General features: G+C 38.0%; 1 protein-coding gene across 2 annotated transcripts in view; it reads left to right on the plus strand.

The window, feature by feature from the left end:
• Positions 1 to 14541, plus strand: part of gpr107 (G protein-coupled receptor 107) — a 113084-nt gene that overhangs the window by 76159 nt on the left and 22384 nt on the right. For both annotated transcript variants that reach the window (XM_048558914.2, XM_048558915.2), the window contains exon 17: positions 951 to 1072. In XM_048558914.2, coding sequence (XP_048414871.1) covers positions 951 to 1072 — 122 coding nt within the window. The remainder of the gene's footprint in view (positions 1 to 950; positions 1073 to 14541) is intronic.

The following is a 14541-nucleotide window of genomic DNA, read 5'->3' on the forward strand; positions in this document are numbered from 1 at the left end:
TCTTTGACAAGAGGCACATACTTACATAACAAAAGGTTATAGTAAAATAACAAATTACGTTAGCTTAAGACTGGTTAAGTACATTAACACTATGTAAGACATTTTTTATCTTGGAAGAGATTGCCTCTAAATCTTTGGAATTTCCTTCAAAATGCAATGGATGCAGGATTTTTAAGCGTTTTTAAGGCAGATGTTGGTAGATTCTTGAATACCAAATTGTTGAAAGCTTATCAGGAATATATAGAATGAGGACTACAGCTGAGGTTAAAATCAGATCAGCCACAATCTTATTGAATGATGGGGCAGGTTTCAAAGCCAAGCGACTTTTTCTAAGTTCCTTGGTCGTATGTTCATATCGATGCTATAGATCTCACTAATAACTAGAGTATACTAAAACTGAATAGTTTGTCCCAGTGACAGCCGAGTAAGTAACTTCTTCCAAAGCTGCCTGTTTAGTCTTTCTGGCCAACTGCTTTTTCACACAGATTTAAGGAACACAACATATCTAGCAACAGATTTAGTGAAAGATAGCAAGAACTGCAAGTGCTGGAGTCAGAGTCAGTGTGGAGCTGGAGAAACACAGCAGGTCAGGCAACATCAGAGGAGCAGGAAAGTTGATGTTTTGGGTTTATACCCTACATCAGGATGAAGAACTTAAACCTGAAGCATTGACTTTTTTGCTCCTCTGCTGCCTGAACTGCTGTGTTCCTCCAGCTCCACACTGTATAGAGTTAGTGAGAACCACTTAGTTTGTATAGCATGGTTTTTTTTTAATATCAAGGGACCTGAGTGTTTGAGGCGGAGGTGGGGGAGCATGGGGAAAGGCATTTTTGGCAAATGGATTTCATTTAGTATAAATTCCCCCTTTTTATGTTGTGAAAATTTCAGAAAAAATTGTTGTACCAAAAATCCAAATCACTGTTTTCTGATCAGGATTCTATTAATTTTAGTTCCTGGACGAACTTGCCACGCTTGTGTTCTTCTGTTTGACGGGCTATAAGTTCCGACCAGCTTCAGACAATCCCTACCTTCAACTACCTCAGAATGAGGAAGATGTAGAGATGGATGAAGTGTAAGTACTTTCAGCTCAAAGTTTTATTTTTGACTAAAACTGTTGGTTTATGGATAGTTATTTCCGGAGTGAGGATTGGAGTGGAGCGAGAAAGAATGAATGGAGCAGAATTTTTCTTCTACTTTCACAGCATAATGGTCATGATTGATCAGAGTGAAAAGGACTTAGCTAGGCCAGTGCGCCACAGACTTGAGATGCTAGAAATACTGAAGTCCATGAAGCCTTTATTTAAGCCATCAGCTCCTGCAGCAATGAATGTGAAACTGATTTTATCTTAGATAGTTACGACAAATTTCAATTGTTGTGCCCCAGTTTGGTCCAGTAGAGTTTGTTTTATTTCATTTTAAGAAGATGGGTCATCAGCATGTTTGGAGGGGAAGCTTTACAAGCCATGATTTTCACATCAAGTACAAGTAATAAAGCAAAGTGAATTCGACTGTGTTTTCCAACTGGGGAGGGAACAGAGGGGAATGATGGTATGAAAAGGGATTATACAGGATAAACAGGTTTCAACTCTAACCCTATTTCCAGAATGTCACTGGGTTGGGTTATTTTTGTGGCTGCATATTCAGGAGCTTTCAGAAATCTAACATTTTTTGATTTGATATGATCCCAACATGATCAACCAATTAATTATTATTAAGTTATTATTAAGTGCTGATTTCCATTTCTAAAATTTCACCTTGAAACTGAGTTATTGTTTGTCAGTTGGGTGTGGCGAACACTAACATGTATGGTTCACCTGTGTGAATTCTCTGTCGTACAAAATGAAGTGGAATTTTACAAATTAATGCCAAATTCCCCTTTCTCTCTGAGGAGGGTTATCTCCCAGAAAAAAACAATTTCAGACAAAGCAAGGTAGCCAATTTTAAAGTATGCTGTTAAAGGGAAGGTCACAGGGCAGAGGAAGGGGCAGGCAAGCCACAGAGTGAAAATTAAAAATTGAATGTTTTACAATAACTTGGAGAAACTGGTAAAACTGTGGAAAAAGTTCAATATTGTAATAGCAAACCTGGAAGAAGACACTGGTGTATACCTGCACAGTGGTGTTATGTATCTAGCTGTCAAATAAACACACAATCACCATAAAACTATGAAACCTCAGTAAAAATTGCACTCATAAAGAAGATTGTCAGCCTTGAAGCTGTAGAAGTGAGTAGCAGCTGGGGATAGGAAAGAAATTGAGATGCTGCAGAACTTGCATCAGAGAAATGATGGAAACTGTTTACTTTGCGTTGTTTTGAAATATTAAGGGATGCACTCATCTGATTTTTTTGCTAATTTTTAGGAATTGAATTTCACTCAGAACAAATTTTCTGATGAAATTGACAGGTTGAGTGTGATGTCCTCAATTGTAAAATTATTTTCAAGAAGCCACTTACAGATATTATCAGGTTTCCAGATGGAGTAAGATTGATATACATTTTGCATGAAAATTGCACTCTCTTTTCAGTATCTAGTAGATTCTGTTTTGGTGCTATTGGTTTCTTTTGCTACATTCATATTGCTTAAACCATTCAATATTTTATCCATACCTTCAGTGCTTTCATGCCATTTTAGATTGAGTTTCTTTGTTCATAGTTCACCTCTTTACACTCAAACTCATTGTGGTATTTTTATTTCACCATTCTCAATGCACGTGCATCACTTGTCAAAGTGCATTGTCCACAGTTGTGTATTATATGTCAATTGTATTCTAACAGGTGCATTCTGAAATCTCAGCCTAAGCCCTGTTGATTTATTTCTGTGTTGTTTTGCCTGTGTGTTTAACTCATTTTGAATTGCTGTTAACATTTTGGAGTGTTGATGCTGCTGTTTGGCCCTGATGCTGCTTGGTTGCTTCTATAGTATCCATGCCCTGAGCATTGTAAACTTAGCACACTTATTCCACCAAAGATATTTAGCAATTTTCAATTTAATTTGACCTTTTTTTCAGTTTCACAACTAATGTAAATCTTTTTACTCTTGTTATTTTAACATTGTGTCTGCAGATTTGACAGACTTAGAATTGACCTCAACACCTTAGTCATTTAACGTAAAATTGAAATAACAGGTTTCAGGCAATGACCTCACAATTTTCTATCCAGCAGCTATACCTTTTGTCAAATCCACTGCATTTCTTTAACCATGATCTATCCTTGATTCTCCATGGTTTTGCTTTTATCAGAAGTCTCGGTGGAACTTTTCTGTGTCTAAATAAGCTGCATACTTGTAATCTGAAATAAAATAATGAAAGTTAAGTAGCGAAACTTTGCCTTCAAAGTTTATATTTCATATGGAACTTTTTCTGTACTGATACTCTTCCAGTCAATGCCATTATGAGCATTTTCATTAGTCTATCTATATTTCTTTTCCTTCTGTAACAACCGTTCACTTTTTTAAAGTGATTTCACCTCAATCCTGTGAAATGTTAGTATTTGTAAGTTGTCTCTTAAAATTCACCACAACTTTGAATCCCTGTTGATTTTAAATGGAAAAGCAAGCAGTAATATTTACCAAAAAATAAAATATTTTTTAATGGGCCCAGGGCAGATATAGTTCGCTGAATCAGATGTCAGTCCACACAATTTATGGAAACATAACCTGAGTGTCTTACACCTATTATGATCCCAGCTGATGTTATTACCAGATAAATCAAATCACAGCCACGAATTTGGCTTGATATATCTCATTTTGTTTCGTTTTGAACAAAGTGGTGGCAAATGAAACATAAGCATGCAGTGCTGCAGATTTTTCTTTACCAAAAAAAACAGAAGGTTCTCAACAAAATAAGTGAATATTAAATACAATCAAGCAAATCTCTACTACAAAAAATGGAAGATTTTTAACATGAAGTAAAAGTATATTCCCAAAACACTCCTTTATAAATTGTAAAGCAACAAAGCAACATTTAACGAGTACAAAAACACAGTCCTGGTACAGTACCCTAAAAGGCACTCATACCAGAGTCACTGTATCTAACATCACAACAGTTTTAAGTCACTTGTGACTTCCATTTTTAGACTGGAACTGCAGATGGCTTCTTCCTCAATTATGCACTTGCTTAAATGTACTCTGCTTCAAGTTATCTCTTCAGGGTTTTATCCCCACTCTTCTGGTCTGAGACTAACACTGACTACTCACTTTAAGGTTTATAATTTACTATATATATTTATATCCTTCCTTTCTCAGGCATATAGGTCAATACAACCATTTTATTACAAGGATTTCACAGGACGGCTACATTCTGAGTGAAATAAAATTGGAAAGCGCTGGGAAAACTCTCACTTTTTAAGCTATGGGTATTTCCCTTAAGCTTAAAAAGAATAAGATCCAGAACCCATCAGCAAACCTTGAGACATTACTGTTTACTTGGCTGGAGCTCAAAATACGTTAAAATAAGAGCCATTTGTGGTGTAGAAAATTACTTCATTCTAAAGCCAAGCATCAAAAAACGCCTTTAAAAGAAATTACAGTGGCTGCAGAAAAACTTAGACATGAATTATTAATTTCAGGTACACAGCCCATCAGTCACTAACTCTAATAAAAAGGAAGCCCAAAGTTAAATAATGTCAAAAATATAAACAAGGTCTCACAGCTTACATCAGATACCAAAATATAATAGCTACATGTATACTGCAGTGAGTTAACAGTACACAAAGGCTGGTGCTTGAACCTAATGTAGTGGGTACTTCTGTGAATATGCATTTCTTTCTCTCTCCAAGCAGGTTATTAAAAGGAATTCTAAACTGTTTAGATTTTAAAACAAAGTAGTGTTTATTGTGATGGAGATTGTTGATTTATATATTTTTAATATTTTTTACATTTGGGTCAGTGACATATGTTTTTTGTGTTCTCAAGTTAATAACTAAGTTGTAATCATTTCTGTAGCCATGGTGATTACTTAAATGTGTTAGAGGTGGCTGCTTTGGCAGCTAATGGGCTTTTGTTTACCTGATGTTTTATGATATAGCAAAGCATATGCGTGCTCTGGACTTCTGGTGTTTCTTTTAAGCTTAAAAAAATTCAGGTACAAGGGAGAGGCATTTCTTTTAGTTTTACTTGGTTTTGGACAGGTCTGTGAAGCCCTTGGATATAACAATTGAATAAGACCATGTTTCAGAGAAGTGGAGAATTTAGTAATGCTAGATTACGTCAGAGTAAGTAGTTAGTGATAAGTTTGAAACCTGAAGTGTTCGGATCAAACCCTGAAGAGGATACTTGAAGTTGATTACATTAAGCTCATATGTTTCCAGTCTAGGAGTTAAAGTACCTCAAGCCTCTCAGTGCATTAGGAAAAGATTTTTTTTTGCTGGTGTGTGTACTATACATGGGGGTGCTTTTGTTTTGGAATTTTTAAGGGGAAGTTTGGGATTAATGAGATTATACTTTTCCTGTGTATTTAAAAGTATTCAAATATGTGTTTAATTTAGATTAATGTAAAGTGTTGCATTTTGGCAGGACTTGTACAGTTGCAGGGCAGGACTTGTACGTTTAATGACATTGGTGAGGCCTCTTCTGGAGTATTGTGTCCAGTTATGGTGTCCCTGTTATAGGAAAAGTATTATTAAGCTGGAGAAGGCTCAGAAGAGATTTACCAGGATGTTGCCACATGGAGAGTTTGAGTTATAAGGAGAGGCAGGATAGGCTCGGACTTTTTTCACTCGAGGTTGAGAGGTGATCTTCTGGAGGTTTACAACATAATGAAGTGTATAGATAAGGTGGATGACAGGTTGGAAAATTTCAGGGTAGGGGCATAGTTTTTAAGATAAGATGAGAAAGATTTGTAGAGGACATGGGAGTAATTTTTTTTACAGTGTGGTTTGTGTGTGGAAAAAACCTTGGAGGAAGTGGGAGATGCCACTAAAGGCATTTCAAGTACATGAAAAAGAAATGTTTGGAGATATGGTCCAAGGTGAGAGTAATTTAGTTTGGGATTATGGTCAGCCTGAACTGGTTGAACTTAAAGGGTATGTTCCCATGACGTATGACTTTATGATCGGCCCCTAGGAAATATTGCTGAACAAAGAGATCTAGGGGTGCAGGTGCACAGTTTCTTGAAAGTGGAGTTGCAGGTAGACAGCATGCTTGCCTTCATTGGTCGGAATATTTAGTTATAGCAGTTGGGGAGTCATGTTGCAGCTGAATGATACTTTGGTGAGGCCACTTTAGGAATACTGTGTTCAATTCTGGTCTCCCTTCTATAGAAAGGATGTTGTTAAACTTCAGAAGGTGCAGAAAAAATATATAAGGATGTTGCTAGGACTGGAGTATGAGTTATAGGATGAAGCTGAATAGGCTGAGGCTTTTTTCCCTGAAACGTTGGAAGAACATTCTGAGGGGGGGACCTTATAATGCTTTACAAAGTTATGAAGTGCAGGATAAGGTGAATAGCCAAGGTTTTTTCCTAGTGTGGGAGTGTCCAAAACTAGAGGGCATATGTTTAAGTTGAGATGGGGAAAAAAGTTTAAAAGAAGCTGAGAATCGACTTTTTAACAGGACTGTGTCAGATTGGGGTGTCTGGTTGGCATGGACGAGTTGGACTGAGAGGTCTGTTCTGTGCTGTATGACTCTGTCATAAGTAAATAGTGTTTATTTTATTGTATCATGATTTGTTTTGGTTAATAAAGTTTTGTTTTATTGTTGAAACAAAATCTACAGTATTGCATTCTTATGAGAGAACACGTTATTAAACCAAAATAAATTATGATCTAATAAGCCAGGTTTGTGTCTCAGACCTGACTTGTCCAGTAATAGCATCAGGTGGGATTTTAAAACTATGTTGACGTGTCAGTTGCAGTTTTATTCTCTCATTGCTTCATTTCATGATAAGTGCACTGATGAATTTGTGATGTCAGCACTGATTGTGATGCCATATAAACTTTGGATGGCTAGGCAAACAATGCACAGAGCAGAACGAGTTAATTGTGCAATTTAATTGTACAACATTTCTCTGCTGATGTGTAAGTAGGAGATAGGAGTTGCCCTGACATGATTTTCTATGATGGGGTGCAAGATTTGCACGCCCCCATATGTTCATTTTAATGAAGCAATTTGGTTAATGTAATTGTCTGTCTTATTGAGCAAAGCAGAAATGTCAAGCATTAGTCTGAGTTGCAGTTATTTGCTGGAATGTGAATTGTCTTCAGTCTGCCTGTTGTGCAAATCTCTTTATTATGTAAATGGCTTCATTCTCATGCTGTTACATTCCCTGATTTAAAAACAGAATTGCTGAAAAAAACACAGCAGGTCTGAGCGGATCTGAAAGAGGAAAAGCAAGTTTAATATTATCGTTTAAGATTCTTCATTTTCTAGTTTTAATTGGAAAAGCAGCATTTTCAGCTTTGCTTTTTAATCCAGCCTGGTTACATACCGTTCAACTTTCTGTGAATGTGTCTTCTCTTGTCTCCTAAGCAGTGCAGCATTTGGTTGTCTCTGGGTCAGCGAGGCTAAATAGTCTCAGAGATAATGGGAACTGCAGATGCTGGAGAGGCTAAATAGTCTGCTGCCAGAGTTGCGACAAATGCTGCTGTAGATTAAGCACTAGGACGAACTTGCTGAAACCTGAAATCTGCTGAGGCTATAAACTTCAGTCACTGACAGACTCTGCTGAGCCGCAGAAAGGTTACAGCACAAAGAGGCTATTCAAAAGAAGGGTCTAGGCCCGAAACATCAGCTTTCCTGCTCCTCTGATGTTGCTTGGCCTATTGTGTTCACCCAGCTCCACACCTTGTTAACCTAATTTCATGTCACTTTGCAGCACCTGGCCTGAAGCCTTGCAGATGCAGTTCTAAGTTCTTCTGAAATGTGTTCAGGTTTCCACCTCAACCACCAAACTAGGCAGCCAGTTCTAGTCACCCACCGCCCTTTGCTCTGGATGAACAAGGTTTTCCTTAGGTCCTTTCTAATTCTTCAATAATTGCCTTTAATCTGTGCCCCCAAGTAATTGACCTCTCAACTAAGGTAAACAGGACTTCCCTGCTCTATTTAAGATCCTTTAAAGAAGGGTCTCAACCTGAAATGTCAGCTTTCCTGCTCCTCTGTTGCTGCTTGGCCTGCTGTGTTCATCCAGCTCTATGCCCTTGTTGTCTCTATTTAAGATCCTCTTCATTTTTTACATCTTAATCAAATAATCCAACAGCCTCCACTGTTCTGGGGGAAACAACTTATCGATCTTTCCTCAAAGCTGCAATTTTAAAGCCCTGGTAACAGTCTTGTAAATCTCCTCTGATAGCTTTTGAGAGCAATCGTGTTCTACCTGTAATGTGGTGCCCAGAAACATGTGAAAAGCTTCCGCTGTCGCCAAACCAGTTTATTATGTAATTCCAGCATTACACCGCTGCTTTTGTCTTCAGTACTTCTCTGTATCAAGGAAAAAATCCTATACGCCTTCATTATCAACTTATCTATCTGTCCAACCACCTTCAGGGTCCTGCAGATATGGACTTTAGGGTTTTTCATTTCCTGTATCCTTGTCCATATCCTCCCACTAGTGTGTGCGCCCTTGTTTTGTTTGCTGTCCCCAACTGCATAACCTTTAATTTCTCCAAATAGAATTGATTTGCCAGTTTTCTATCCACTCAATCAAACCAATGATAACACCCTGCTATTGAAAGCCATCCTCTTTACTATCAACTGCCTGACCAGTTTTTGTCATCTGCAAATTTCTGAACCATGTCTCCCACTTTATCTCTATGGGGTTGTAGTCTATTTTTCTCCATTCCTTTGGAAATTTAGAAAAACAGTAAAAATTTCTGCAGTACTCCCAAGGTTATTGTATCTCTATCAATGGTGTAATAACTGATTCTTTTAGACTCACTAGTTCACAAAACAAGTTGGAAAATATTTTTGACGTTGGAGGATCCTGTGATTTTCATCATCATTTTGAATTTATATCACACTTTGAATGTAGTGAAATGTCTCAAAGGGCTTTACATAAGCATAATATGGTAGAACAAATTTTGACATCAAGCTAGTGGCCGAGATAGTTGGACAGATGACCAAAAGCTGAGATATGAGCCAACAGTTGCCTGAGGCTGAACCAGATTGTTTGCAGATGAGATAGCAAGGCGTAGAGCTGGATAAACACAGCAGGCCAAGCAACATAGAGGAGCAGAAAAGCTGATGTTTTGCGTCCAGACCCTCCTTCAGAAATGTAGATGACCTGTAGCATGATCTGAATCAGGTGATATTATAAAAAGTAGGCAGTTTTGGTGGTTGAGCAGTTATGTAACTTAATACTCAGCTTGAAGGCAAATACAGGACCAAGATTGTGAACGGTCTGATTCATTCAGCCAGTTGTCAGGTAAAAGAATGGCATTTGCAGGTGGAGAATGGAGTTTGTGGTGGGAACCAAACACAGTGAGCTGGATATTATGTGTGCGTAGCAAGTGTATGTAGCCTTTGTTCTGAACCTAGTACTCTGGCTTCCTGTTGACACACCTACTCTGAAAAGTCACCTATCAACATTGCATAAGCTTTCCAAACCACACCTCCCCCTCCCCAACCCAATATCCTGAACTCACCTCAGGCCAACTTGAACCAGGCTTTCTCATAGCCTGCCTGCAGTACCAGGTGCACCAACTGGTTCAAGACATGGCTAATCACATTGACCAACAGCTTCCAAGGTTGGGATGAAAGTTTTACAATTAGCTGGTTTAACCTGCCTACAGTTCTTTATGGCTGTGGGACTGGCTTTCATTTGGTCAGCATCCATTAATTTAATTGAGCTCCCCCATGTTCTATTTTATTGTGATAACATCAGTTATTAAGGCACAGTGATAATGTCTATACCTCTGAGCTGGGAGGCCTGGCTGCAAGTCCCACCTGCTGCAGAGGTGTAAAGTAACATCCCTGAACAGGTTTATTAGAAATATCTAGCTTTCATTTTTGAAGTAATAATGCCACTATTTGAAAGAAAAGGAAATTAATTCAGAGCCGCTGATCAGCATCTGTGAGAGCAAATTGATCATTGTTTGAATGGTATCTTGCCATCAGGAATGGCACTTGAAACATTTTCTGTTTGTTTCTGACTGCTTGTATTGCTAGTATTTTTTCTTTTATTTTTATGTTTTGCTGTAGTAGCAAGAATGATTTGTGTCTCATTATCTGTACTTTGTCTAAGGAGTTTCTCACAAATTAATTCACAGATTGTACAACAATACTCATCAGAGTTGTGATTTCTGATGTTGCCATCTGCTTGTCTTGAGGGTGTCTTGTTCACTGTTTTTCTATATGGACTAGATTAATTACAAATCGTAAATCTACACAGGGTAATATTTTGCTTCAGCGAAATGAGCAACCCATTGAGCAAATCTTCTTTTTGTGCAAGAATCTTTTGAAGAGGAGTGATATTTGTTCATTGTTTAATATTACTTTATTTCAACCTGTTTGAGAACAAAAATTACCTTGTAATTTAACAAAGTATTTTGAGATTATAAAAAGAATTACCTAGATATGCTCAAATAATTTGGATACTGCACTGAATGACTGATAGCCTGAGAATTACCTTGTTCAGAGTAAAAGCGAACTTTTCTAATCTAAAAAAATTAGGGATAATTTGTGCTAATAACTGACATCAAGGCGCAACAATATCACATGGTTTTGACTCAAAGTTTCATTCCTGTTTGAAGTACATATGGGGAAATGCAAGAATCACATTCAAAGAATTTGGAGCTCGGATGAACAGTGTAGAACACAATGCCACTAATACTAATAGAAGTGAAATGCCAGAAAGGATGACTTTTAATCTAAAGTAGAGGATTTCTAGAAGGTGTTTGATACAGTGCCTCATTGTGAGGAATGTTATAGATCATGGAATGCAAGTGACTTGAGCATTGTGGCTAAATGAAAAGAAATATAGAGTAGTGGGAAATGGATATTTTTCAGGCTGAAGGGAAGTTCGTAGTGGAATTTCTCAGCAGTTCGTACTGGAGCCTTTCCTTCTGCCTGACATAAATTAATGATCTAGATCTCTGTGTTCAAGGGACAATTTCAAAGTTTGCAGACGACACAAAACTTCAATGAATTGTTAACTGTGAGGACAATTATATAGAATTCTACGAGGCCATAGACAAGTTGGAGGCGGGGGTGGATAGTTGCAGACAGGGTTCAATGCAGAGAAGCGCAAGGTGATGCATTTTGGTAGGAAGAATATTGAATGACAATATCATATCGGGGGTATGGTTCTAAAGGGGTTTCAGGCATAGAGGGCCCTGAATGGATATGTGCACAGATCACAGAAGGTAGCAAGACAGGTTGAGAGAGCAAATAATAAGGCAACAGTACCCTTGGCTTTATTAATAGGGGGATATTGCATAGGAACAGAGGTGTTGTTGAATGTGTATAAAATATTTTGTTAGACCTTAGCTGATTTAGCTGTACAGTTCTGGTACCAACACGATGAAAAGGAAGTGAACACGTAGGAGAGAACGCAGAAGCAACTTATACAAATAGTTCAGGGATGAGAAATATCAGGCGGTGGTCTGGTGGTATTATAGGCGGACTGTTAATCCAGAGACCCAGATGATGTTCTGGTGAAGCAGTTCGAATCCCGCCATGGTGGATGGTGGAATTTGAATTGAATAAATACCTGGCATTAAGAGTGTAATGAATACCGTAAATCCATTGCCGATTATCGGGGAAAAACCCATCTGGTTCACTAATGTCCACTAGGGAAGGAAACTGCTGTCCTTACCTGGTCTGGCCTACATGTGACTCCAGACCCACAGCAATATGGCTGACTCTTAACTGCCTTCTGGGCAATTAGGGATGGGTAATAAATGCTGCCTGGCATGTGACATCCTCATCCCATGAATGAATAAAAAGAATATCTGTTATGAGGGCAGATTGAAGAAGTTGAAACTCCTCCTCTTAGAGAGAAGAAGGCCAAAGGGATGTCTGATTGTGGTTTTCAAAATCATGAAGTTGAATAGAATAGATAGGAAAGTAACTTTACCTGCTTAAAAAGGATGAAGAATCAAAGGGCAGATTTTTAAACTGATTTACAAACAAGGCGACTGTGGGATGAGAAAACTCTCTTTCACACCACAAGTAGTTAATGTTTGGAATGCATTGCCTGGAAGTGTTGTGGAGGCAGATTCAATTGAAATATTCAAGAGTGTTGGACGATGATTTGGTTAGAAATAATGTGCAAGGGAATGGGGAAAAGAAGATTGGCAGAAGATGAACATACTTATTTGAAGACCCTATGCAAACACAATCATTTGATTCGTGTCCTTCTGCATTTTAACATTTCTGCGATTACTGTGATTGACTGATTTCATAATGAATAAAATGGCTGAATCATTAAACTGTTTTGTTTTAAGCTCCATACTAACTTCTGTTCTCCTTCTACTCATCCCAAATTGAATTAGACATGGCATGCTAATTGGCTCTGACCACTCATCTAACCCCACCTTGTAGATCTTGGGAGTCAGATGTACATGTCAAAATAGGAGGAGACATTATAGTTCAAAAAAACAGTTAAATGTAATAAGGAGGAACAAGTGATTGAGGGATGGGCTGCAAAAATAGGTTTATGCACTTTAAAGGTACCATAAATCAGTTAAATCTGTGTGTTTAACTTGCTGCTCAAAACTCATGATTTTCTTTCTCGTTTCCTTTCAATGCATTTCTGATGGTTTATCAACGTTCAGCTGAGCTAAAGAACAGCTTTCATGCTGTGATCCTCTAACTTGTAGGAACTAAGTTGAGAGTCCTGTTCCTCATTTTATATGGGAAGATTAAAGCCAGCAAATAGCAGTTTGCCCTATTTGCCTAGGGCTGGATTTGAATGCAGACGAAAGACATTGTAATCACAATGGTTAATTTGTTCAGCAGTGAGAAAATTACATTTTAAAGTCATTGAGGCAATTGACAATTACACTCACACAAAGAATTATTGTTCTTACAGTTGTGGAAATGTTAATTAATTAACTATAATCTAATTAGTCCATTTAAAATTCTTATTGAGCATATGTATTTACTAGATTTGATATTACACCCATCCACTTTAGAATGCCATTTAAAAGTACCTGGTATTGCCCTGCCACATGTAATTTCCAGAATAGAACTTGTTTTGTTTATGGAATATGGGCATTACTGGCTCGGTAAACAATATTACCTGTCCTTAATTGCAGGAGTGGAGTTAAGTCAACCATGTTGTAGAGGGTCTGGAGTTATGTTTAGGCATATACATGTACAGCAGATTTCCTTTCCTAAAGGGTAATAGTGAACCAAGTGGGTTTTTGCAACAATTGGCAATGTTTAAATGGGCTCAATTTATTCCAGATTTTTATTGAATTCATATTTTACCAGCTGCCGTGGTAGGATTTGAGCCTGTGTCTCCAGAACACGAATTTGGGGTTCTGGATTAATAATCCAGTGATATTTGAATGGGTTTATTATTTTTTAATCCACCGCCTTGTACATAAATGACATACTTTTACATAGAATCCCTATAGAGTGGAAACAGGCCCTTCAGCCCATCAAGTCCACACCAACCCCCTTATAACCCACCAAAGCTATACATCCCTGAACACTATGGTCAATTTAGCATGGCCAGTCCACCTTCCCTGCACATCTTTGGACCATGGGAGGAAACTGGAGCACCCAGAGGAAACCCATGCATCTTGCACTGGTATTCACTGGATAGAGAAAGAAGTGACAGAAATGAGTCTTGACTTAAAATGGTGAAAAGAAATCCATCTACAATGTTTCAGGAGACTATTACAAAGGAAAACAAGGCCCATTTTAATGCAATGGAATGTTGTCTTATCTTGAACCAGTATTGATATAGTTTCAGTGATAATGGGAACTGCAGATGCTGAAGAATCCAAGATAATAAAATGTGAGGCTGGATGAACACAGCAGGCCCAGCAGCATCTCAGGAGCACAAAAGCTGACGTTTCGGGCCTAGACCCTTCTTCAGAGCTGATGAAGGGTCTAGGCCCGGAACGTCAGCTTTTGTGCTCCTGAGATGCTGCTGGGCCTGCTGTGTTCGTCCAGCCTCACATTTTATTATCTTGATATAGTTTTAAACGTATTTGTCTACTCAGATCTATCTGTGTCTTTGAACTCAGTGCTTTAAATCTGTTATTCTGTCCACAAATGTTGTCTGACCTGCTGATTTTGTCCAGTTTTTCTGTTTTTACTCCATGCTTTCTCTTGTTCCTTTCTAGTATTTTCTTGCATTTTAATATCCAGCCTTCTGTTACCTCTAAGTAAAAATGAAATTAGCAATGTTATTGTTCCTTACTTGAGCCTCAATAGTTACTGTGTCAACATCAGTTATTGTGCATCAGTTTCACATGCCATCCCCAAAGACAAATTTGGAAGAATAACTGGCAAGGAAATTCAGGAAAATGTTTGGAAATGTAATTTACTGGCAAGTAAATAAATCAACAGTAGTTGAAAACTCTTTGCCAAAGAAAACATGCTGGATTGTAATGCAGGCTAATTTCCTTCGCTGGGAGCTGGCTGGAACTCTA

Source organism: Stegostoma tigrinum, chromosome 29, assembly GCF_030684315.1.
Source record: "Stegostoma tigrinum isolate sSteTig4 chromosome 29, sSteTig4.hap1, whole genome shotgun sequence".
NCBI lineage: Eukaryota > Metazoa > Chordata > Chondrichthyes > Orectolobiformes > Stegostomatidae > Stegostoma > Stegostoma tigrinum.